The sequence below is a fragment of the Oncorhynchus kisutch genome, linkage group LG15 (genome assembly GCF_002021735.2).
Source record: "Oncorhynchus kisutch isolate 150728-3 linkage group LG15, Okis_V2, whole genome shotgun sequence".
Classification (NCBI taxonomy): Eukaryota; Metazoa; Chordata; class Actinopteri; order Salmoniformes; family Salmonidae; genus Oncorhynchus; species Oncorhynchus kisutch.
In genome coordinates, this window is record NC_034188.2 from 30181106 (window position 1) to 30207184 (window position 26079).

At 43.7% G+C, this 26079-nt stretch overlaps 1 protein-coding gene across 7 annotated transcripts in view; it reads right to left on the minus strand.

Annotated features, from left to right (window-relative positions):
* Positions 1-10270: 10270 nt before the first annotated feature.
* The window catches only part of LOC109905137 (fibroblast growth factor 13), a 181541-nt gene continuing 165732 nt past the window's right edge, over positions 10271-26079 (minus strand). For all 7 annotated transcript variants that reach the window (XM_020502342.2, XM_031790072.1, XM_031790074.1 and 4 more), the window contains 2 exons: positions 16745-16943; positions 10271-12109 (listed from right to left, as the gene is read on the minus strand). In XM_020502342.2, coding sequence (XP_020357931.1) covers positions 11973-12109; positions 16745-16943 — 336 coding nt within the window. In that variant the 3' untranslated portion in view covers positions 10271-11972. The remainder of the gene's footprint in view (positions 12110-16744; positions 16944-26079) is intronic.

Consider the following 26079-nt stretch of genomic DNA (forward strand, 5'->3'; position numbering starts at 1 on the left):
ACATTTGCTTGGAATCAAGGGCAATGGTAACTTCATTGAGGACCTTTAAAGTTGCAGTGACACATCCATAACCTGAGCGGAAACCAGATTGCATACCAGAGAGAATACTATAGACATCAAGAAAGCAAGTCAGTTGATTATTGACAAGTTTTTCCAACACTATTGATAAACAGGGCAAAATAGAAATAGGCCTATAGCAGTTTGGATCAGCTTGATCTCCCCCTTTAAATAAAGGATGAACCGTGGCTGCCTTCCAAGCAATGGGAACCTCCCCAGAGAGGAGAGACAGGTAAAAAAAAATCTGAGATAGGCTTGGCGATTATAGGGGCAGCAACCTTAACAACTGACCCAGATGGTTTTTTGAGGTCAAGTTTAAGGAGCTCCTTTAGCACCTCGGACTCAATGACTGCCTGCAGGGAAAAACTTTGTAGCGGGGCAGGGGGAAAAGAGGGAGGAGTTTCGGGGCTAGTCACATTAGAAGGGATGGGAGATGAGGAAATGTTGGACGGTCAAGGAGGCATGGCTGAGTCAAATAGGAATTCTGACTTAATGAAGTGGTGATTAAAAAGCTAGGCCATGTGCTTCTTGTCAATAACAACCACGTCATCAACTTTAAGGGACATGGGCAGCTGTGAGGAGGAGGGTTTATTCTCCAGGTCTTTAACTGTTTTCCAGAACTTCTTGGGGTTAGACCCACAGAGAGAGAACTGCTCCTTTAAAGTAACTCACTTTGGCCTCCTATATAGCCTTAGTGCACTTATTTCTCATTTTCCTGAATGAGAGCCAGTCAGCCTGAGTATGCATGTGCAGAGCCTTTCACCAAATGCAATTCTTGAAGTGGAGAAACTCTGCAAGATCACGGTAGAACCAGGGGCTGAACCTGTTTTTAATTCTCATTTTCTTTATGGGGGTGTGTTTGTTAACAATATCACTGAAAATATATATTTTTAAATACGGTCCAAGTGTCTTCGATAGAGGGGATTAAGCTGATTCAATACCAATTTACTGAGGCCAGGTCATGAAGGAAGGCTTGCTCATTAACTTCTTGGTGACAAGGGACAGTATTTTCACGTCCGGATGAAATGCATGGCCAAATTCAACTGCCTGCTATTCATCCCCAGAAGATAAGATTTGCATATTATTAGTAGATTTGGAAAACTGTTTCTAAAACTGTTTGAATCATGTCTGTGAGTATAACATAACTTATTTAGCAGGTGAAACACCGAGGACAAACCTTTCAGATTTTTTCTTTTTGGGGTTACTCTCTTTTCAATGGGGTTTCATTGGGAATCCAGATTTCTAAGGGACCTTCTTCCAGTTCCTATCGCTTCCACTGGATGTCAACAGTCTTTAGAAATTGGTTGAGGTTTTTCCTTTGTGTAATGAAGAAGTACAGTCATCTTGAACGAGGGTAACTTGAAGTGTACTTTTAGATAGAGGCGCATGACCAGAAAGCTAGCTACAGTTTGTTTTCCTCCTGTATTGAAAACAGATCATCCCGTCTTCAATTTTATCGATTATTTACGTAAAAAAATACGTAAAGTTGTATTATAAAAGTAGTTTAAAATGTTTTGGCAAAGTTTACAGGTAACTTTTGAGATATCTTGTAGTCACATTGCGCAAGTTGGAACCGGTATTTTTCTGGATCAAACGCGCCAAATAAATTTACATTTTGGATAAAAATTGACGGAATTAATCGAAACAAAAGGACCATTTGTGATATTTACGGGACATATTGGAGTGCCAACAAAAGAAGCTCGTCAAAGGTAAGGCATGAATTATATTTTTATTTCTGCGTTTTGTGTCGCACCTGCAGGGTTGAAATATGCTTCTCTCTCTTTGTTTACTATGGTGCTATCCTCAGATAATAGCATCGTTTGCTTTCACTGAAAAACCTTTTTGAAATCTGACATGATGGCTGGATTCACAACAAGTGTTTAATTTGCTATCTTGCATGTGTGATTTCATGAAAGTTAGATTTTTACAGTAATTTATTTGAATTTGGCGCTCTGCATTTTCACTGGCTTTTGGCCATGTGGGACGCTAGTTTTTTAGCAAGCTTCTATGACAAATCAGGACATTTCGTTTCACTGAGCAGCCATTACGAACACAGGCTATAAAATAGTGATCACTAAGGTCATTACAGAAAACACCAGACTGATACCTATCAGGACAATTTGTGAGGAAGCTGGAGACCCATAGCTCCCTCACTAACTTTAAGCACCAGCTGTCAGAGCAGCTCACAGATCACTGAACCTGTACATAGCCCATCTGTAAATAGCCTATCCAACTACCTCATCCCCATATGGTTATATATATTTTTTCTCCTTTGCACCCCAGTATCTCTACTTGCACATTCATCTTCTGCACATCTATCACTCCAGTGTTTAATTGCTAAATTGTAATTATTTCGCCACTATGCCCTATTTATTGCCTTACCTCCCTTATCTTACCTCATTTGCACACACTGTATATAGACTTTTTTTTCTCTATTGTGTTATTGACCTTATGTTTGTTAATTCCATGTGTAACTCTGTGTTGTTGTTTGTGTCACACTGCTATGCTTTATCTCGGCCAGGTCGCAGTTGTAAATGAGAACTTGTTCTCAACTAGCCTACCTGGTTAAATAAAGGTGAAATAAAAAAGAAAGAAAGAAAGAAAAGGACAACATCGAGGAGAGAAGCCTTTTCTAGGTGTTTGGAGTCATACCTTGTGGGATTGGTAATAATCTGAGAAAGATTTAGAGAGTCCCATTGCTTTAGGACTTCGTCAGGTGGTTTAAGCATGTCCCAGTTTAGGTCAGCTAGCAGGACAAATTCAGACTTAGTGTAAGGGGTCAGGAGAGAGCTTAGCACTCCATCGGTGCTGATGGAGGACGATAACACCCAGCAACAGTCAACGAAGAGCTATTTGAAAGTTTAAAACGAGAAAATCAAATTGTTTGGGGACTGACTTGATGGAGACAACCGAGCACTGAAGGTGATCCTTGGTAAAGATTGCCCCAGCTTTGGAAGATCTGTCTTACCAACAAATGTTATAACCAGAAAGGTTAACATCAGTATTCGAAACACTCTTTCTGAACCACGTCTCAGTAATGACCAACACATCTGGATTTGAGCTGTGAACCCACACTTTCAATTGATCTATTTTAGGTAAAAGCGTCTAGTGTTAACGTGCAGAAAACCCAGGCTTTTACGAGAGCAGAAATCAGTGAAACAGATATTAGAGCTGAAGTCAGAATTGAGCCTAGCAACAGTAGATGGGCCAGGGTGTACATGCACATTTCCAGATATCATCAACAGTAATACAATCAGTGCACGGCAGAGGACAGGGAGATCTCTGCAGTGTTGATTTTTTTACATTTGAATGTGCATTAGATGGCAACAAGATCACATTATACAGCAATTTCATCTGGTAACATGAATACAAAGCCGGCGCGAGGTGGTTAGAATAGGATGGGAGGCCAAGAGTCTGTGTAACCAATAGAGAGTCAGAGGCCCGGGTGTGGGAACAAACATAGTCTGTCCCATGGTTGGGTAAACAAGAAAGTTAATTGTCAACAAATCATGCAGGAGTCATGAGGCAAATAGAAAAATGGCAAAATGCACAAGAAAAAAATATATAACGACTTGGGGCTAGCCATTTTAAGTTCAGAGTCTCTTCCCCCAACAGTGCCTGTGTCCTGGAGGCGAGCGAAAGCTCGGTCGAGAGAGAGAGAGAGAGAGAGAGAGGGGGGGGGGGGGAGTGTTGGGGTAGACGGTGAACAGATCACCAGGTGGAATCCAAGCAGCAGTGCAGCAGGCACTCCCACTTGGGAGAAGCATTCATTTCTGGAGGCAGATTTCTTGTAGAACATTTTATCTTTATTTAACTAGGCAAGTCAGTTAAGAACAAATTCTTATTTTCAATGACAGTGGGTTAACTGCCTGTTCAGGGGCAGAACGACAGATTTGTACCTTGTCAGCTCGGGGATTTGATCTTGCAACCTTTCAGTTACTAGTCCAACGCTCTAACCACTAGGCTATGCTGCCACCCCAAATGCCAGTGGATGGTCTCTGAACAGCGGGAGGGGGCTTCAAGGCCTCTGGATTTGGGTGGGGTAGCCTGCCATTTGATGGGCTCAAAGGCTTCAACACCTCTCACTTCACACCTCAGTGCTAATTGAAGTTGTATCTGGTGTGTCTGGTCTGTCTCAGTTCCAGGTTGGATGGTGTGTTTGCTAGTATTAATCCTTCCAGGTAATTTTGTTATTAGGTTTTAAATCTTTAATTTAATTTTTACATTTTTAACCCCTTTTTTCCGCCCCAATTTCGTCCCAATCTCATCGCTGCAACTCCCGTACGGACTCGGGAGAGGTGAAGGTCGAGAGCCATGCGTCCTCCGAAACACAACCCAACCTAGCCGCACTGCTTCTTGACACAATGCACATCCAACCCGGAAGCCAGCCGCACCAATGTGTCAGAGGAAACACCGTACACCTGGCAAACCTGGTCAGCGTGCACTGCGCCCTGCCCGCCACAGGAGTCGCGAGTGCGCGATGAGACAAGGATGTCCCTGTCGGCCAAACCCTCCCTAACCCGGACGACGCTGGGCCAATTGTGAGTCGCCCCATGGACCTCCCGGTCACGGCCGGCTGCGACAGAGCCTGGGCTTGAACTCAGAATCCCTAGTGACCACTGCGCCACCCGGGAGGCCCCATTATTAGGTTGTTGGTTTGGAGGTTTGATCTGGAGTGAAGGTTATGCTGTGGAGGGTAACATCTGTATATGTCCAGGCCGAAAAATCCAATTTTATCTAACTCCAAATCAATCTTTTTGTAAAAAAAACATGTTGAAAAATGTGAGAGCTCACATGCAGCTGTATCTCCCTCTCTAACATGAGCTTACTGAAAACCCACATGTTGCGGTATGAAATAATATTTGATGTAATTATTATGTTTACTGCATATGTACGTCAGAGGAGGCTGGTGGGAGGAGCTATAGGAGGACAGGCTCATTGTAATGGCTGCAATGGAATTAAGGGAACAGAGTCAAACATGATTTCCATATGTTTGCTGTTTTTGATACCATCCCACTAATTCCATTCCAGCCATTACAATGAGCCAGTACTTCTATACCTTGTCCCACCAGTCTCTTATGATTTAGGTACTGTATATATATTGCAGTGAAAAAGTCATTATGATCATTGATGTTAAGAAGCAAGAGAAGAGGGTTGTTTTAGTGAGGAATGGAGCTGTTCTGACCGGTGCTGGGGAAGATAAGTGATGAGTTATAGCTTTCACAGGTACACAGGCTTCACAGCTCTCCTCTCGCCTCTCTCATAGGTGACAGCTGGTTGCTGGAGATTCATTCTGATCATGAGGTCTTTTAATTCCACAATGTGTGTGTGCGTGTGTGTGTCTGATATGCCTGCAGGAATGGCATCTGCTCTTTGCTCAGAGCCCAGTGAGGAGTGGCTAGCCTCATTAGCTTGGCACAGCCCCTCGGCTGCAGACTGACTGGCCACAGATAGTGCAAGCGAGCAAGGGAAGAGAGAGCGAGAGAAAACGAGACTCATTCTCTCGTTCCTCACAACACGTTCCATGGCTGAACAAGGCAACTCGTCCTCCTTAATGAATTGGACTGTCCTCTGCTAATAAATGGGGCATGGAGTGGAGGAGAGGAAATTAAGGAAGTGGGGAGGAGAAGTGGGGAGGTGTCGAAAGACATGAAGGATGAAGTAGCTCATATTAGGGGCTATATTACAGGACCCTATTACCTCACCTGTCTCCACTGGCCACAACACTAATGAGAGACTCAGGTGCAGTGTGTGTGCACGTGTGTGTGTGTGTGTGTGTGTGAGTGTGTGCGTGCGTGTGCGTGTGTGTGTGTGCGCAATTGGTGCATGTGCTTTCCTGTAACTCACATGCCTGCAGATTAGAGTTCACTAAAATGATAGGTGGAGACTGGAGAGCCTTTCAGCTGTTGGAGATGGAGTCCTCCACTGTTCCTTTCCCCCCCAAATGAACCCATAATTCCCCTATAACACCCCTCTAATGCCTCTATAATGCCACTGTTGTATGAGGCTTGAGGATATGCTGTAAGGTGACAGACCAGCATGAGAAGACACGTTGAACCCCGGCGTGTGTTTGTGTACGTCTGGATTAAAAGCCACCTGGTGTGACCATCTTGTACTGTTGGCAAACAGCCCTAATGCCCAAGAGTGCATGTCATAGCAGTGAGACTGTAAGTGTGTGATGTAGTGCTCTTGTAAAAGTTTGGTCATGGTGTATGATGAATGAGAGGCGATGAATAATTGGACCTGTTTCTAATGAGCCAAGGACAGGGGGACATAACAGTAGTAGAGGTTAGCTAGCCAAGCCAGCAGACACTTGTAAACACTCCTGCAAATGCAGATTAGTCCACTGCATGGCATGCTGACATCTGGGCAATCAAGTTGTCCCAATGCAACGAGCTGATATGATCACGCATGTATTTGTATTTATCCTTTATTCATAAATGTGATCCTATTGAGATTAAAATCTATTTTACAAGGGAAATCTGTCCTAATTCTTCAGAAATCAAATGTTAGGTGAAATCCTTACGTTTCCTAGTAATCCTAGCTATGGTTTTATGTATTTTCCCCCTATAATTCCTGACATGCTCAGTTGGTGATTGTTACAGGCTTTGGTTATTCCATTTATATTTCGTTGTTAGCGCATTAGTACATGGGGCGCATCAATTGGTGTCACCTCATTAGTCAGTATGTGTTACACCTGTACTAGCTTTGTCCATCTCATTAGTCAGAAGGTGTTTCACCTGTGCTGGCCCAGGTGATATTTAAGAGCGGCTGGCCCAGGCCTCCAGTTGTCTTGAGAGATGTGGAGGGTCATCACCTTAAGTTGGCGCTCTATATTTAATTTCTAGAAAAACAATAATTTATCCGATCTTCCCTGTTTTTGTTAGCCTGTTCTTGGGCAAATTTAGTGGGTGCTCATGGTGGGTGTCTTCTCAGTCCCAGTTCTTGTTGCCAGTCAACTTTCAGTGGACATGCACATGAGTGTCTTTCAGAACCACTCCTAAAACCCCACCTGTTTTGTTTAAGTTGTCAGTGACTCTTTGTTAGTTCCTCCTGTTGAAGTGACAATTTTTGGTTTTCTTGCTGGGGAGAGTAACAGTGATACCCAAACAGAGGCTATTGATCATCTACAAGACCTCTTGTTTGAGGGAGGGAGGGACAAGAGGGGAGGGAGAGGTCAAGGAGATGTGGGCCTCATTAGTCCTGTCATGTTCTGTGTCATCGTCTCACGATTCAAGTCAACCTCCTGCTCTGTCTGTCCTCGCTGAGGGTAACTGCGCCGCAGACAAGGTTTGGTTTTCTCCTAGCAGAACGTCTGCCACGTATACTCCCTTCACTTGAAAGAAAGCGGCAATATTACTATTTGTCCCTCGAGACGCCGCAGCAACATATCCAGTATCCACTTCCTCAAAATAGACCGACTTAATCTGAGATAAATCAAGAAATCTGTAGTTCATTTTGACGTTTTCGCCAAGTAGGTCTTATTCGAGCTACTTTAGATCTAGGATGTTTGGTGCAGTATTTCGTAACGTTGGGACTGTAAGGTTGTAGTTCTTCATGTTGCTCTATGTGAAGAGATACTGTATGTTGCCCGATTTTTGAAAAAGTTCATTTACGATCTGAAAGTTCTCTTTGTGCAAACACCATTAACTTGTTGCTATAAGGTTCTATCTGCAATCCAATCCCACAATGCTGGGTTGTCAATCAAAAATAACTATGTAAAGTGATATTCTTATTGAGCCATGAAAGAGGAAGACATCACAAAACAGTACTGAGATCTGAGACTTGAAAAATACTCATCTCAAAATGATACATCTTGCAGATAGAACCTTATTGTCCCAAATCCTTAAATTACTTTGATTTATTTGTTTATTTTACCACTTTTTCAGAAGAATGGCCATAACGTAAGCTCTATATGGTAGAAACCATAATGTTTAAAGAGACATTTCTACATTTTTCAACTTCATATTCATCATCTCTAGCATATGTTTTGAACTAAAAAAGAATTAGTAGGCAATGCCCTCTCATAATTGGTTAAAATCACGTGATGCACACCGAGGATACCTTTGGAAACGCTGATCTCCCTCTATCTTTTTTTACTACAAAACATAGAAACATGCCATTTTCACATATGTTGATTTTGGGATGGCGCTGGAAATGACGAATATGAAGTTGACAAATGGAGAAATGGTCTTTAAATGTCCTTCAGACAGGCATTGCTGTTTCTGTCCTGTTCTATAGCAATACGAAACCCTCCATGGAAAGAGTATTTTACAAAAATTTAAACTTACCACATTTCATCGATTAATAACAAGTAGTTTCCTGACTTTGTTTGTCAGAGACCAGAAGAAAATACATCAGTTTGCTCATCTAGTGCTAAGCATTAGCAATGTTGCTAGTTATCCATAGGATAATAGTGTATTTGCCATTTTATGGAACTATCGCTTGAACAAATGTGTGATGAACATGAATTAATATATTTGAGGATGTGATTAGACATGACATGTATGTACTTATCTATTGAAATAATTGTAACATTCTGTGCCAGATAGAATCCCATGGCTGAACGCAGATTGACATTTCAGAACCATAAGGTTCTATCTGTGATTGCACCCCCCTAAAAATCACTACAATCACTACAAAACAGTTCTGAGATCTGGGATGGGAAAACCTTGATGCTAAATGTCTCAGAAGTATGCTTTGAGCAGATTAAAGCGTATAGTCCCAACGTCTCGATTTCTCAAGTGGACAAATGTGCATGAAAACGAGTCATCTCTCCTTGAATGAAAACAAACACTAGGAGTAGTACTGTTGACCAATCACTGACGACGGTAAACCTGCCGAAGACCAAACCGAACAAAAACATCATAACATTTCGTCATAAAAACTGTTTCAGCTGGGAAGCACACGGTAAGCTTTAGCCTCTCAATTAGCATTAGCGCCGCATTACGTTCCACAGACAAGCATGGATGCAAAACATATTGCCTAACTGGAGTGTTCCACCAGGCAGGCCAGATATTTCCCCATCCAATGGGAGTGGACCCTCTGCCGGGGCTAATTACATCAAGGCTTCTGTGTGCCCTGCGTGTAAGGCTCCTCGTTTAGAGCAGAAAACATACTGATGGCTCAGGATTCTGCTGTCTTGTGCTATGAGTTCTGAGTAGACATTGCCTCTCATATCCTAACCTTGAAGCCGCAATATGTAACCTTTTGGGCAACCTGACCAAATTCACATAGAAAATGGATCTATCTATTCTAGATCTGATATTCTCATTGAAAGCAAGTCTAAGACGCGTTAAATCTGTTCTATGTGCGCTATTTCTCTGCTTCCCATTCTTAAGTTTAGTTTTTGCTTCTTTTAGTTTCCGTTTTGTACACAAGCTTCAAACAGCCGCGCTACAGACTGCTATATCAGTCAGCTAATACAGGACTAATAAAGACCCAGTGCACTACTTTTGTGAAGAAAAAACCCAGCATTTAACCCCACAGCTATGCACTATACTTGCTTGTTTTGTCACAAACTGAAATTAGGCAAACGAATAGAATTTTAGCAACCAGGAAATGGCGGATGGATTTCTGCATAGTGTACCTTTACCCATTGGGGTCTAAAATTGTAAACTGACCTTGGATCAGTGTCTCTATCACATGGGCTATTCCAGGAAATATCCTCAGCTCCAGATGTCCATTGGAGATATTGATTCATTACATAGAATGGGCCCTGGCTGTAGGCTGGTGAGGCTAGTGCTATATAAGCCTGTACTGGAGCCTTGACTCTGCAGGCAATTAAAGCCCAATCCTGGTTGTGTGTGTGTGGCTCCGGGTGATTCATCTGTGTCCAGAGGCCAATAGGATAAGAGGATAGGAGGAGGACATGGCCTGGCTTTCTTCTGCTCAGATCATTAACTCCTCGGGGCCAGCAGGGTTAGGTTACCGTACTCCAGCCCTGCCTAGCTACATATCAGCCATACAACATTACAACGCCTGCATCATTGATCTACATTGAACTGTGCCAATTTTTCATCTTCTTATTCACTGGTATAGTATCACATTCAATGTACTGGTATGATACTTTGTACAATGTGGGATGCACTTCAACTTTACAAAAATGTTTAGTGGAAATGATGCATTGGATCTGCTGTGAACAGAATAGAGAGAAGTGTGTGGAGGATGTCAGTGCGAAAAGAAAGGAAAAGACACGTTTTAAAACTATATCTTAATATAAACATTTTATTCAGTGCATTTTGTGCAGACAACAAATAATAAACAACTTGGAAGGTAGCAGGCTGAACTGGTTGTTTTTCAGTTGTATCCTGGTAGTTCGGAACACATGATCCAACACGGGGTTAATACACATAGCCTACATCATGCACTATAGCTCTGTAGTCCAGAGTTCCCCACTGTCTCCCATGCAACAGAGGTTCACCTAAAAAAAACGAAGGAAACGAAAAAGAAAAAAAAAACACGCTTCCCAGTAGCATGTTCCATATGAACAAGGTATGTAGCCGAAGGGAAACTTAGAGTAATTAGCCCACAAAAAGGGTCGTCTTTGAACACAACCGTGTTTTTGTGCAAGAAAGGGATGTTTATTTGTTTGTTTTTTTACTTTTACAAACATGACATATCCTATAAAATGTTTAAGCCACCTAAAATTCCACAGTATTTTTTAAATGTATTTAGAAAATTGTCACTACGATAAGTTACTCAAACACGAAACAAGTCCTGGGTGGGGGCCATCACCATATCCTTATATGGTGAACTGAATCAGCCAATAAGAGCCAACAAAAGGGGAGGGGGCAAGGCATGACACAAGCACTGGACTGGAGAACAGAACATGGGGACTGAAGACAGAATACAATGTAACACAACAGAAACAAAAGGACATTATACAGTCGATTCATACCTCAACTCAATCCTAGAGCTCACCAACAATATATAGTCTCTTTCCCTTCAGCAAAAAACACTTTCGAGAACATTGACACGCCTTCCTACTTCCTACTTCCTCATTCTCTTTGTTCACTTTTCTTTCTCTCATCAAAAATGTACAATTTTAAAAATAACTCAACACCTCCAGCTGCGCCTGTATACTGGCTTGGCTTGACTGCTTAAAGGGACAGTCTTTCAGCTCTGTCTTTGGTGTGCTGGAACCCCTTTAACTGTGGAGACGGCTGCAAAACCACAAATACTTGAGGAGGGCGAGAGAACAATCAAAAATAAAACGCTCTCCGCTAAATTTGGAAAATTAGCAAAGCAAAGTTGCAAAGCTATGGTGTCGTCGCTCAGAGTGCCACACGCTTTTCCCTTTATTTTTGTTTTATGCTAGAGAGCTCAAATCTCTTCTGAGCGTGTGCAGGAGAGCTACTGTTATATCTGGCTGCGGTTGCAGCTTCGCTAGGGCTGCACTCCCTCATGGGGGAACGGCTTCGTATTCACAGAAGCATCATGGATGACACACAGAAACAGGGCACTTCTATACCCACTGCAGCCCCTCACCGGTTGCCCTGACCGCCTGCCTGCCTCTCTACCTACCTGCCTGCCGGGTAGGATATGACCGGGTAGGTGTCTATATGATCAGGACCTATAAGTAAAAGAAGTCGTTATCTGCAGGAAGTAAGAAACGTTAAAAGATTAGCATTACCACCAGAGAGTCGCCAACAGAAAATGGTGTTCTCAAATGCGTTTCAAAATAGCCTAGCGTTTTGCAAACAAAGTCCATGGTGTAATTTGGTTGGCTGTTGAAAGATAAAGAAGGATAGTTTGAATGGAACCTAATTGAGTGTGGCGATTGATTGGTGGTGGTGTTTAGTAGTCGTAAAGTTGTCCTGAACCACCAACGGTTTTGGAGAGAGAAGTCTGCTTGGAAGTCACGCTCTTCTGGAGGTAAGGTGTCCGCCCCGGCCTGCCACGCCACCACCCGGCTACGTGGATTCGTTCTGGCTCACCGTCTTGCCTCCGTTGAGCACGGCCGAGGCGCTCCGGGACTTGGTGGGCGTGCCGCTGCCGGAGCGCGAGAACTCTGTCAGGTCATGGAGGGAGGGTTCCCTGTACATGGCCACTGTGGGACAGACAGACAGGAGAATGGTAAGACACATGGCTGCTAGTATAGATGGAGGTGAGCAGTAGAATAGAATATAAAAGAATACACTGGAATATAATTGTATTGTCCATCTGGAGATTCACGTTCTCCTCTTTGGTCGGACCAAGTTGTATATTCTCTTCTATTGCTCAACTCCCTCGGATCCTGTCACTGACGCTCATAACAGAATGTACACCCCTGCCATAAGCACCGAAGAAATATTAGGACAAGTTATTTTTAGAGGGCAGAAAGTACTTATAGACACTGCATTACATGAGTTATTCAGGAGCTTGTAAAAGTTAAAGCAGTGTTGTCTGCACCGCGGAAGCCTTTCAGAAGAAACACCAGTCACCTTAGAGGTTCTGATCTCTTTGGTCTTTAGGAGCCACTCCGAAAACAGCCAGTGTTTTAATGCACGGCCCTCCTGGGGCTTGACATTGCCTTGCTTTTTTGGTTTTAACAGCAGGCTACACACAAAGCAACAAGTCAATCAATCAAGTGGACTTAAGTGGGAAGCTGTGTGAAATCGATGCTAGGCTTATTATCCACGGCATTAAGGAACTATAATCAGGAAGGATGACCGGCCCAGCGGTGAGATGGACCCTGACCTCTAGGTCATCCTTCCTTAGTTCATATACGCTTTTACTTTCCTCCAATTATCCCTCCATCTCTCACTCTACTGTATCTCTCCCTCTTTGACCTAGCACCTTAACACACACACACACACAGATGGGTAAAATTAAAGGCCGTGGGCTGAGATTCGTGGACTGGAACCAGAGCGAAGAGGAGAGGGGGAGCGAGGAGCGGCTGGTGGAGATGGTTGAAATGCAGAGACGGCTCCTTAATTGGTCGGCTGGTATTGCTGCTGCCTCTGGATCTTTATGGGCTGCTGGAACAAATGCTTTTTTCTTTCTCTCTCTTTATTCTCTCTCCCCCTCTTTATTCTCTCTCTCTCTATTCTCTCTCTCTTTATTCTCTCTCCCTCTATTCTCTCTCCCTCTATTCTCTCTCCCTCTATTCTGTCTCTCTCTATCCTGTCTCTCTCTATCCTGTCTCCCTTTATTCTCTCTCTCTCTTTATTCTCTCTCAGCATCCCCTATTGAAGAACTAGATCTGGCATTTGGGTTCTGAGAGAAATGTGCCTTTTTGGCCTGATTTGTAGTTTCGGAATGAAAGCAATGTATTGTATGTTTAACATTTTCTGGGGATGAAAGCGAGCTCCCCTATTTCCTTTATTATGATGACATTATTTAGCCATTTGCGGTTTATTGACATAAAACGATCTTTTAAAACAACCATGCACAACAACTCCTATTCATTGTCATTCTCCCTTCACCCTTCATACCTCTCTCTCTCTCTCTCTCTCACCCTTCATACCTCTCTCTCACACACTCTCACCCTTCATATTTCTATCTCTCGCTCTCTCTCACCCCTCATACATCTTTCTCTCACACTTCATACCTCTCTCTCACCCTTCATACCTCTCTCTCTCTCACCCTTCATACCTCTCTCACACACTCTCACCCTTCATATCTCTCTCTCTCTCGCTCTCTCTCACACTTCATACCTCTCTCTTGCTCTCACCCTTCATACCTCTCCCTCTCTCACCCTTCATACCTCTTTCCCTCACCCTTCATACCTCTTTCCCTCACCCTTCATACCTCTTTCCCTCACCCTTCATACCTCTTTCCCTCACCCCTCATACATCTTTCTCTCACCCTTCATACCTCTCTCTCTCACCCTTCATACCTCTCTCTCTCACCCTTCATACCTCTCTCTCTCACACCCTTCATACCTCTCTCACACACTCTCACCCTTCATATCTCTGTCTCTCTCGCTCTCTCTCACACTTCATACCTCTCTCTTGCGCTCACCCTTCATACCTCTCCCTCTCTCACCCTTCATACCTCTTTCCCTCACCCTTCATACCTCTTTCCCTCACCCTTCATACCTCTTTCCCTCACCCTTCATACCTCTTTCCCTCACCCTTCATACCTCTCTCTCTCTCTCTCTCTCTCACCATTCATACCTCTCTCTCACACACACTCTCACCCTTCATATCTCTATCTCTCACTCTCTCTCACCCCTCATACGTCTTTCTCTCACACTTCATACCTCTCTCTCACCCTTCATACCTCTCTCTCTCTTTCTCACCCGTCATACCTCTCACACACTCTCACCCTTCATATCTCTCTCTCTCTCGCTCACACTTCATACCTCTCTCTTGCTCTCACCCTTCATATCTCTCCCTCTCTCACCCTTCATACCTCTCTCTCTCACCCTTCATACCTCTCTCTCACACACTCTCACCCTTCATATCTCTATCTCTCGCTCTCGCTCTCTCTCACCCTCATACCTCTTTCCCTCACCCTTCATACCTCTTTCCCTCACCCTTCATACCTCTCTCTCTCTCTCTCACCCTTCATACCTCTCTCACACACTCTCACCCTTCATATCTCTATCTCTCGCTCTCTCTCACCCCTCATACGTCTTTCTCTCACACTTCATACCTCTCTCTCACCCTTCATACCTCTCTCTCTCTCTCTCTCACCCTTCATACCTCTCTCACACTCTCAACCTTCATATCTCGCTCTCTCTCGCACTTCATACCTCTCTCTTGCTCTCACCCTTCATACCTCTCCCTCTCTCACCCTTCATACCTCTCTCTCTCTCACCCTTCATACCTCTCTCTCACACACTCTCACCCTTCATCTCTATCTCTCGCTCTCTCTCACCCCTCATATGTCTTTCTCTCACCCTTCATACCTCTCTCTCACCCTTCATACCTCTCTCTCACCCTTCATACCTCTCTCACACACTCTCACCCTTCATATCTCTCTCTCTCTCGCGCTCTCTCTCACACTTCATACCTCTCTCTTGCTCTCACCCTTCATACCTCTCCCTCTCTCACCCTTCATACCTCTTTCCCTCACCTTCATACCTCTTTCCCTCACCCTTCATACCTCTTTCCCTCACCCTTCATACCTCTTTCCCTCACCCTTCATACCTCTTTCCCTCACCCTTCATACCTCTTTCCCTCACCCTTCATACCTCTTTCCCTCACCCTTCATACCTCTTTCCCTCACCCTTCATACCTCTTTCCCTCACCCTTCATACCTCTTTCCCTCACCCTTCATACCTCTTTCCCTCACCCTTCATACCTCTTTCCCTCACCCTTCATACCTCTTTCCCTCACCCTTCATACCTCTTTCCCTCACCCTTCATACCTCTTTCCCTCACCCTTCATACCTCTTTCCCTCACCCTTCATACCTCTTTACCTCACCCTTCATACCTCTTTACCTCACCCTTCATACCTCTTTCCCTCACCCTTCATACCTCTTTACCTCACTCTTCATACCTCTCTCTCTTTATACCCATCCATCTCTCTCGGCACACTGGTCGGGCTGTTAAATGCAACACAGTGATCTCAGTGAGCAGAGATGTGGATTTTTAATGAGCTACTGGTCGATTGGTCGGTGGATGAGAGCAGACCAGCCAACCTGGGAGAGAAAGCATCATCGTCATTACAGATGCCTGTTTGCTGTGCCTTTCTGCCCTTGTGAAAAAGGGGTTGAAAGGGATTCAATGCCCAGTGCATCACTCTCCAATGCCCTCCTGCCCTCATTTAGGCACTACAACTTATTTGACTTTTTTAACCATGATTTTCAGAACGTACATGAACGGGATGACAATGTATTTGTGATACAGTCTCTTTAGTCTGTAAATTGTAACCATAAAAGGAGCTTGGAACTGACAGATCCGAATGATTGATCGTCTGATTAGATTTTTTACAGAAATTGCTAGCCGCTCGGTGCACATTTCTCGTCGGTTGAGTAATTTGGGTCGCTAGTGGTTCTTTTACTTTGAGGAGGAATTTTCATCTGAAAGTTCATCCTTTCATCTTGTGGAAGTGGAGTACTGATGCTTTCTCGCGCTCTGTTTTCTCGTTCAGGTAAGCCTGTGTGTTGATCTAGATGAAAGAGGTTTGGCCTTTTTAACATGAACAGATCCATCTATCCAGCACCCAATCATACCCCCTCTTTCCCTCTCCTCCCATGAGGCACCTGGCCTGGTTGGCCAAGACATTAGCGTTAAAAAGCCTAGCTGTCACTGTTCAAAACAGGCAGAACTGTATCATTCCTGCAGCTTTTTGCCATGGACATTGCCAATGCCTTTTCCACTGTCTGGCTCCAGTGAAGTATGAATCGCTTTTGGGAAGCGCTCAATAGCCCCGCCTGCACACCATTGCCTCCGAGCAGAACACCCAGCGGCAGGGTAGCTGAGAGCAGCCTTTCTCTAGGCAGTAGGGAGATACTACCCACATTGAGGGAGGGGAAGAGAGGGAGAATAGGTAAAGGGAACAGGGACATTTAATCAAAGAGAAGCCTTGTGTTTTTTGGGGGGGAAGTCTCCCATTCATAATAACCGCTGCCAAAGCTCAGTGCTCCAGGCTATAGTGAATCACCAATAAATGTTAATTTGCAATGTAATGGCCTTGGGAGAATAATCAAGAAACATATTTTTTTAAGTAAAGTTCCTAAGAAACCTATTTTTCTCCATTGTCTTCAAAATAGAGCCAAGCACCGTATAGTTAAAAAGATGGACAGACTCACCTTTCAAAGGCTTGGGAAGGAAGTGGCCTGCTGGCTTGTTCTTCTTCACATGGTTTCCTTTCATTATCTCCCCCTCTTTATTCAGACCAAGGTACCAGCCCCTACCAGACTGCTGCTGTCTGTAGATCATGGAGGAGTAGGTCACGTAGTAGTTCTCAAACACCGACTCTTTGAACTTACACTCCGGGGTGAAGTGTTCCTGAGGAGAGAGAGAGGGGGGGGGGGGGGGGGAGAGAAGACATGATGAGCCTTGGAGAGGGGCGGGACACTGATGAAGGAGGTTTTAAGAGTCCTTCTCATATCTTGATTTTTAGTAAATGAGAGGCACTGTGATATGAAGCATCATTACTTAAGAACAGGAGGTGAAGGCAAGACTCAAACACACACCCTTGCTCAGAGAGTACACACACATACACACACTCAAGGGTTGAACGATCCTTATACAGCATTTGATTCAAGACATAGAGCTCTCAATGCTTACCAAATTACCACAGTATTTTCAAAAGCTTCTATGTTCATCATTGCAAATAATGAATAGCTTTAAGCCATAGATACAAATTACCATTAATTAAACATAAGATTAAACGTTAATTATAATTTTACTCTGCAGTTTTAATAATATATTGTACAATTAATAATTACATTTGTTGGAGGATGTTCCCTCTGCAGAGGCTTTGTAATAGAAGACATGATTACTATGTATTAGTCAATCCTTCACCAAACTATTGCCCTCTCCTAGCAGTGGGAATCAACAGGTTCAGATGGTCTGTGTGTCTCTGTGTATATATATATATATATACATATATATATATATATATATATGTATGTGTGTTTGTGCGTCCTCACAAGCACGCCTGCCTGTGTGTATTGCACTCCATTTTGCAAACTCGTCTCTATTGTAGTATTCTATAATATAGGGAGATGGAATTATCTGTTGAGACAACCGCTGTTATACTACCGTACTAATGCATAGTTCTTCCTGCTTTCTCTGTCGTCTCCTAATTACCTTGCAACTGCTTTCTGCCTGGGAACCATCTATGCATTCAGTCTACAGTGGCAGAACCACCAATAAACTAAACCTGGGGTATTCAAATCTGAGACTTGGTTGGAAGTTATGCTGGTTTCTCACTCTTCTTGAGCCGACATTGCTTATCATGCACGCTTCTGCCTAATTGATTGATTGAGCCTGTCATTTCATTGGCTGACTGTTTCTTTAAATAAGATCTCTTTGTTGTTTGAGGGGGAAGGTGCAGGTAAGAGAGACGTTTCTATGAGGCTGGTTGTTAGTGTGTAACTGGCTGACTAAGTTGAGAGAAAACATTAGATTTTTCTTCATTTGAAGTTGAATTAATGTTTAGGTAGTGCTTCCCTTGACCCTGCACCAGAACCTGTTTTTGTTAGTATATTTATTGTTGGTCTCTCCTGTGTGCTCATTGGTCCGGCTTAATACCGAAGTCTTGAGGTTTTGATTAATGGGTAAGGAGAAAATAACTTGCAACCGGTTGACTTTATTTTGTCACTTTAAGAACCTGTATGTTTTGCCTCCTGAGTGGAGCAGCGGTCTAAGGCAGGGCTTGAGGCGTCATTACGTGTTTCAGAGGACGTGTGGCTCTCAACCTTCGCCTCGCCCAAGTCCGTAGGGGAGTTGTCGCGATGGGACAAGACTGTAACTACCAATTAGAAGTCACAAAAAAAGGATTAAAAAAAAGAAAGTAACCTGTATGTTCGGCAAATCTTGGGTGTTGTAGGATCGGCTACCCTTAGGGATCTACTTAATCCGCATCACTGAAGTTCAGCTTTGCAGCGTGATTGAAATTTAAAGGCCATGTTCCCGTTTTAGCGGAGACTGCGCTCACGGTATATGCATATGTCGGCTCAATGGGAAGTAACCTTCGCTGTTCTATCGCGGATTCTAATCTTCACAGATTGACTAGAGACTCTAGTTTCTCTCCCACCTCGCACAACAGGAATGTGGACTCTGGTAAATCAATGACAGTGATCAATTAAGTAATCACCAGGGAGGAAGGAAAACGTGGAAAAAGGATTTTACTACACTGGGTTAAACTATAATGGCAGTCCTATAGCAACTTGGCAAACGCTTTAGAGAGGAGAGAATTGACATGTTTTTCAGACTGGGACAAGCTAGTATTGCTCAGTTGTACCACAGTGGATGTCGGTCGTAAGATGGATGATGAGTCCTGGACCACATATGTTGTGATCATGACAAACTATCATCAGTGGAGTCAAATGAAAGAAACCTTCAAAGAAAATGACTCAAGTGAAAGTCACCCAGTAAAATACTACTTGAGTAGTCTTAGAGCAACCCAGATATAACCCGTATATTAAGCAACCCAGATGGCACAATCTTCTTGTTTAATTTATTTACGGATAGCCAGGGGAACACTTCCAATAGTCAGATATCAGTTACAAACGAAGCATTTGTGTTTAGTGAGTCCGCCAGATCAGAGGCAATAGGGATGACCAGGGATGTTCTCTGTTTAGTGAGTCCGCCAGATCAGAGGCAGTAGGGATGACCAGGGATGTTCTCTGTTTAGTGAGTCCGCCAGATCAGAGGCAGTAGGGATGACCAGGGATGTTCTCTGTTTAGTGAGTCCGCCAGATCAGAGGCAGTAGGGATGACCAGGGATGTTCTCTGTTTAGTGAGTCTGCCAGATCAGAGGCAGTAGAGATGACCAGGGATGTTCTCTGTTTAGTGAGTCCGCCAGATCAGAGGCAATAGGGATGACCAGGGATGTTCTCTGTTTAGTGAGTCCGCCAGATCAGAGGCAATAGGGATGACCAGGGATGTTCTCTGTTTAGTGAGTCCGCCAGATCAGAGGCAATAGGGATGACCAGGGATGTTCTCTGTTTAGTGAGTCCGCCAGATCAGAGGCAATAGGGATGACCAGGGATGTTCTCTGTTTAGTGAGTCCGCCAGATCAGAGGCAATAGGGATGACCAGGGATGTTCTCTGTTCAGTGAGTCGGCCAGATCAGAGGCAATAGGGATGACCAGGGATGTTCTCTAGATAAAGGTGTGAATTAGACAATTGTCCTGTCCTGCTAAGCATTCAAAATGTAACAAGTAGTTTTGGGTGTCAGGGAAAACGACGCTTGTTACATTTTGAATGCTTAGCAGGTAAAAAAGTACATTATTTTCTTTAGGAATGGAGTGAAGTAAAAGTTGTCAAATATACATAGTAAAGTACAGATGCTCAAACAAAAATGACTTAAGTGGAACTTTAAAGTATTTTACACCACACTGACTATCAGTCACCCAGTCATCAATAAAGCCACCAGGCTTTCCCAACACAATACTACTCTCTGGAGAGTTCCCATTCAACATCATTATTCCTCAAAAAGAAACAAGAGGGAGTGCAACACTAGATGAAATGCACATCTGCGTGTTTGTGTAGTCATACATTCACTCTGGGCTGGAGTCTCTACACAGTCCACCTACCGTCACAGAACAACTCCGTTCTCTTTGTATTCACCTAACTTTGAATGAGGACTCAACTCTTTTGCCACTTCGCCTATTTTGTGGTCAGAGTCCTCTTTGCGTTCACATTGCTATGTTTAGAAAGGAACCAAGATCTTTTTCCAACATTCAGCATTGATGTAGCGTTGTGCTAGCATTGATTTTTGTGGTTAGTGTTATCTGAAATTCTTGGGACGTCCCTACCCTGACTCCTAACCTTAACCCTTACCCTAACCTAAACTTAACCCTTACCTTTACCATTTTAAATGTCAACTTCAATGTGTAATGTCAGAGTTGGGACATCACAAGGATCCCGTCCCAGATAGCAATGACCTTGATTTTGTACCCTGTTGTGATTCTCACCAAATATGTTGTCTTCTCACACCATTCAAACCCCACAATCAATAAACAGTTTATGAAGCTATCTTAGCTTATAGATCAACATATTGCAAACAAATAATCTGAACATTGTGTCAGTACAAAACTGTATATTTGAATTTCTGTGCATCCTTGACAATCTCTAATCAATATCCATAAACAGCACACGTTCTTTTCCCACGAACCTGCACATCATCTTCTCTCACCAATGTGAGGGGTTATGGCAGGGGAAATGGTGTTGCAGTAGTCTACTGTGTGGTGTGGGAATAATGACAAGCGAACGTGGAGAGCTTTGTGTTCACATTGCCCTTTTGAGACTACCTCTCAAAATGGTCTCAGTTCAGTTCACTTCCAGGGCTCTTTGGAGTGTTCACACTCCACCCAAAATATTAAGGGAACCACACTGAGTTCACAAATTGTCTGAAATGGACCAAGTGTGAGAACACCTTCAGTGTAGATAAATATTCTCATCTCATCTCTCATCCTCCCTTGTCCCTGTCACTCCCAGAGCCAGTCCTGGCCCAGACCGTGGTGACAGGAACACTGCTGTTGTCAGACAGCGCCGGTGACATGGCAGCTCCATGGAGACTTCCTGTCAGCTCAACCCTGGCACACCGCTAAGCTACCATGACACCGAAGGAGAACACTGGAAGGACCCTATTCATACTTAGGAAATGTTTCCTACCTACTTCTCAGTAGTTGGTATTCAGCCAGGCGTCCCCCCAAAATTGACTAAATTAATAAACGAATACATATAATATGTTTATTTCGTCTCTCTGTGTTTCATCATTTTCCTTCAACTCGCAAGAGGCTGAATGTATCTCACCAGAGAAAGCATCTGAGCGAGTTAAACAGCGCCCCTTTGTATGACATTGTTGCCGCCCATAGCATTTTATCAAGGGAGGCCAAATTTGGATGATGTTGAAATGGTGCTGGAATAGTGGAGGCAGCTCCTGTTTTCTTTGCGATTTGTGGTAACTCTCCGTGGTTCAATAGTTGTTTAGTAGTCCAACTCTCCGTGGTCCAATAGTTGTTTAGTAGTCCAACTCTCCGTGGTTCAATAGTTGTTTAGTAGTCCAACTCTCCGTGGTCCAATAGTTGTTTAGTAGTCCAACTCTCCGTGGTCCAATAGTTGTTTAGTAGTCCAACTCTCCGTGGTCCAATAGTTGTTTAGTAGTCCAACTCTCCGTGGTTCAATAGTTGTTTAGTAGTCCAACTCTCCGTGGTCCAATAGTTGTTTAGTAGTCCAACTCTCCGTGGTCCAATAGTTGTTTAGTAGTCCAACTCTCCGTGGTTCAATAGTTGTTTAGTAGTCCAACTCTCCGTGGTCCAATAGTTGTTTAGTAGTCCAACTCTCCGTGGTCCAATAGTTGTTTAGTAGTCCAACTCTCCGTGGTCCAATAGTTGTTTAGTAGTCCAACTCTCCGTGGTCCAATAGTTGTTTAGTAGTCCAACTCTCCGTGGTCCAATAGTTGTTTAGTAGTCCAACTCTCCGTGGTCCAATAGTTGTTTAATAGTCTGAAAATGTTGGAAACATTAACTTGGTTGACCATGCTGTAGGCCATGTAACTGTTTGTTACATGTAATATGCTTTGTGGACTTCGGACAGAAGTTGCTCTCCGGTTTTGTGATGAAACAAAGGTGTGGTTGAATTTATTCTGCCACTGTGCCTTCTTATTGACTCGGCCTTCAGGCCTATATATCACAGTCACAAGGCATATGAGCAAACAACGTAATTATCACAACACATAGGTTGTAATATGTCTTTTCCCCCTGGCTTGGCTTCCCCAGTGATTTTACCCATGCACCACTACTGTTAAGACTTACCTGCAGGTGCGTAACGGGCTTTGCAAGCGTGGTTCCCTTGCGCATGAATAAATGTCATTCAACCACTGAAAACCCTCCCACTTGCTGGCTGACAGATTTTCTCGTAGGGTTTAAAGGTATCTAAAGCCATCCCTTTAGAGTCGGTGTACCTTTTCATTTCAATGGGAATGTTCTCGACAGACAATAAAAGAACGGTTCAGAATAATAGGGATCAATTAAAGAAAGCCATGTTAATACACGCATATTCCTAAAAAAGCTTTGCACCAATTTGGTAGATTTAAAAATACTATTTAGGGTTATCAAAGTACTCATGAATAATAATTTTAAAAACTAGAAAAATTGGAAGGTGAGAGTAGTTTACAATAGTGGTTGAACAGTATTCCTATAAATCTGTCCTAATAATCCTCACTAATCATGGAACTGTAATGACAACGGACCAGTCGTTGTGAACCGTGCTCCAGGCTCCGGGTTTAAACTGCGGCTGTGCATATGGCCTGCGTTCCATAATGATACAAAAAGGCTACATGCCACAAATGACTGCACAACTTGTAATACGTTGGCCTAATATGATGCACTATTGCTAGCGATCCTCCAGAACAACAACAAGAATGTGACAGAGGTAAGGAAGTTAAACTAACGATGTAATGGAATGACACAAAATGTAAGGAAACTAACGCTAAAGTGACAGTTCTGAATGCATGCAGGTATTACTAACGGTGGCTATACAGTGAAGGCTGGGCCTATCATTTCAACTTTATAGAAATCATGAATCAACTCGGTAGGTTTGGCGCTATACTGTGATTTGCGCATGTCTACAGAAGCTTGAGTCTCCAAATTACACCCCTGCAGGTTTCACCCCCCTCGTGTTCGTGTCGTGGATGAGATGTTGGTGGGCTATACTCGGCCTTGTCTCAGGGTAGTAGGTTGGTGGTTGAAGATATCCATCTAGTGGTGTGGGGGCTGGACTTTGGCAAAGTGGGTGGGGTTATATCCTGCCTGGTCGGACGGGGTCACAGTGTCTCCTGACCCCTCTGCAGCATTTCTCCTGTCTTACACCGGTGTCCTGTGTGAATTTAAGTATGCTCCCTCTAATTCTCTCTCTCTGTCTCTCTCTTTCTCTCTTCTCTCTGACAACCTGAACCATAGGACCTTGCCTCAGGACTGCCTGGCCTGATAACTCCTTGCTGTCCCCAGTTCTCCTGGTCGTGCTGCTGCTCCAGTTTCAACTGTTCTGCCTGCGGCTTAGGAACCCTGACCTGTTCATTGTCCCGGACCTGCTGTTTTCGACTCTCTCCAACTGACATTTACTCCTGAGGTGCTGACCTGTTACACCCACTACAACCACTGTGATTATTATTATTTGACCCTGCTGGTCATCTTTGAACGTTTGAACATCTTGGCCGTGTACTGTTATAATCTCCACCCGGCACAGCCAGAAGAGGACTGGCAACCCCTCATAGCCTGCTTCCTCTCTAGGTTTCTTCCTAGGTTTTGGCCTTTCTATGGAGTTTTTCCTAGCCACCGTGCTTCTACATCTGCATTGCTTGCTGTTTGGGGTTTTAGGCTGGGTTTCTGTACAGCACTTTGTGACATCGGCCGATGTAAAAAGGGCTTTATAAATACATTTGATTGATCGGTAAGGCCAGCATTTCCTAAACGTCACAGTAGAAAAGGTGATGTGCTGCAGTTTACTGTCATATTACCGGTTTCACATTTGTCTCCAGCGATCATAAGGTCAAATAAATCTAAAACAATTGTCATTTACAATCCCCTTATGCAAACGGCTAACTCAGTCATCTAGGTTTGTGGCTATACTGTCATTTGCAACGCAATATTAGGAAGGTGTTCCTATGGTTTGGCATACTCAGTGTATGTCGGTAACTAGTTGCTTGACAAAGTCCTAAAATTTCAGAAGGATAAAAAAAATAGTTTTGGAAATCGTGACGTTTGGCCTCAAAATAACCCCCCTTGCTGGTGCTTTTTTAAAAAGTGTCCAAGTTGTATATGTATATGCATTCAGGCTGCTAAATATATGTTGTCGTTAACCTGGTCATCAACAGTCTACTCTAACAAGACGCCAAGGAAATGAAGGACCGTTAGGGGAGGGGTCATGTCTGCTGCAGTCAGTTCTGCCTTTGATGACAGACCGAGCCCAAGCTAGCCCCCAGGGTGTACTGTCTCTCTATGTCTGTGTCTGAACCAAATGACAGATGAAGTCTTTGACTGTTCTGACTTCTGAGAAGCAGGGTAACTGAGACTCCTTCCCTCTGTAAGGAGTACAGTTCTCCACCATTCTCCCAGAAAATGCTCTTCACAGTTTAAAAAGATTCAGGAGATGGGGTTTTCCACTTATATAACTGTTCCGTTAGCGCGCGACCATGGCTAATGCTTTGGTTTGAAGGTCAGATAAAACCAATTAAACCCTCGTACTGAAATGCAAATCTGCTTTAGGAGAGAGGGATCGGATTAAACTCGTTTGAGTTCTATCTGGTGAAAGGTAATTCATTATAATTGCATTAATGAAATCAACAAAAACAGTGCAGGGGAGGCGGCAAACGAAGAGGATGCTGAAATGGACTGTTATTTTCCCAAAATACTCAACTGGGTTGAATGTTTAAATGTAACACATTTAAAACCTGGGACAACAACATCCTGAAAACAAGAGTCAACAGCCTAAAGAGCCAGTAATGGTGATCTTTCTCCTAATGCTGTGCGCTTTATTTCCCTGTGCTTTGGCCATGCATCAACCTGCCTCTCTCTGACCGCCAAGCCCAGGCATTTGTCTAGCCGTGTGGAGGCAGAAAGCAGTTAGTTTAAAGGTAGTAAGTTAGAGCAATACATCTGCTCTTGTTCTCTATTTTTCTGTATGTTTTCCTCTCTCCATCATTGCTCTTCAATCCTTTCTCTCGAGTCCCCCCATTCTCCATTACTCACTCCCCCAATCTCTCTTCCCACTCTCCTGCCCTTCCTCCCACATCTCCCTCTCTCTGTGATCACCATGGCGAGCAAACAGCGTATCGAGCATGGAGAGGCGAGGCAGTATTCATTCCTGTGCCGTGCTCTAACAGCTTGGTGGGAAAACGATGGGCTGCTCAGCTTTTGAGCCAGGAGTCCTGTTCTACCTCCATTAATGAGCTTATGTGGATTTGGCTCGCTGCAGTCACCCTGGAGTGGAGTGAATGGCTATGGATGACAGGCGCATGCAGATAGACACAGACACATTGAGAGCCAAATGGAAGCGATTGCCAGCCTCGCCTTATTGAACTAGATTGGGTCTATGGAGGACAGAGACATTCAGATAGACACAGACACTTTTAGAGCCAAGATGGAAGGGATTTCCAGAAACCCCTGTTCTATTCTAAGGAAGACAGAAGAATCTGACACAAGGAGGAGCCAAGATGGAGGGAAACCCGAGTCCTATTCTATTAGAGTCTCTTTGACAGAGGAGGCTGGATCCACATGACTCCAGTGGCTGCATCAGTTTCTTCCTCAGTCAATAGTAATGGCTAGTGTTCAGTAAAACCCACGGTGCGGTGAAAAAAGGCCAACACCATTTTAATCACGACTATCCAGAGCTAGACGGAGCAAAACACATCGCGGCAAATTGATGCAAGGGAACATTATTTTAAATAGAAAGAAAAAAACGAGAGAGG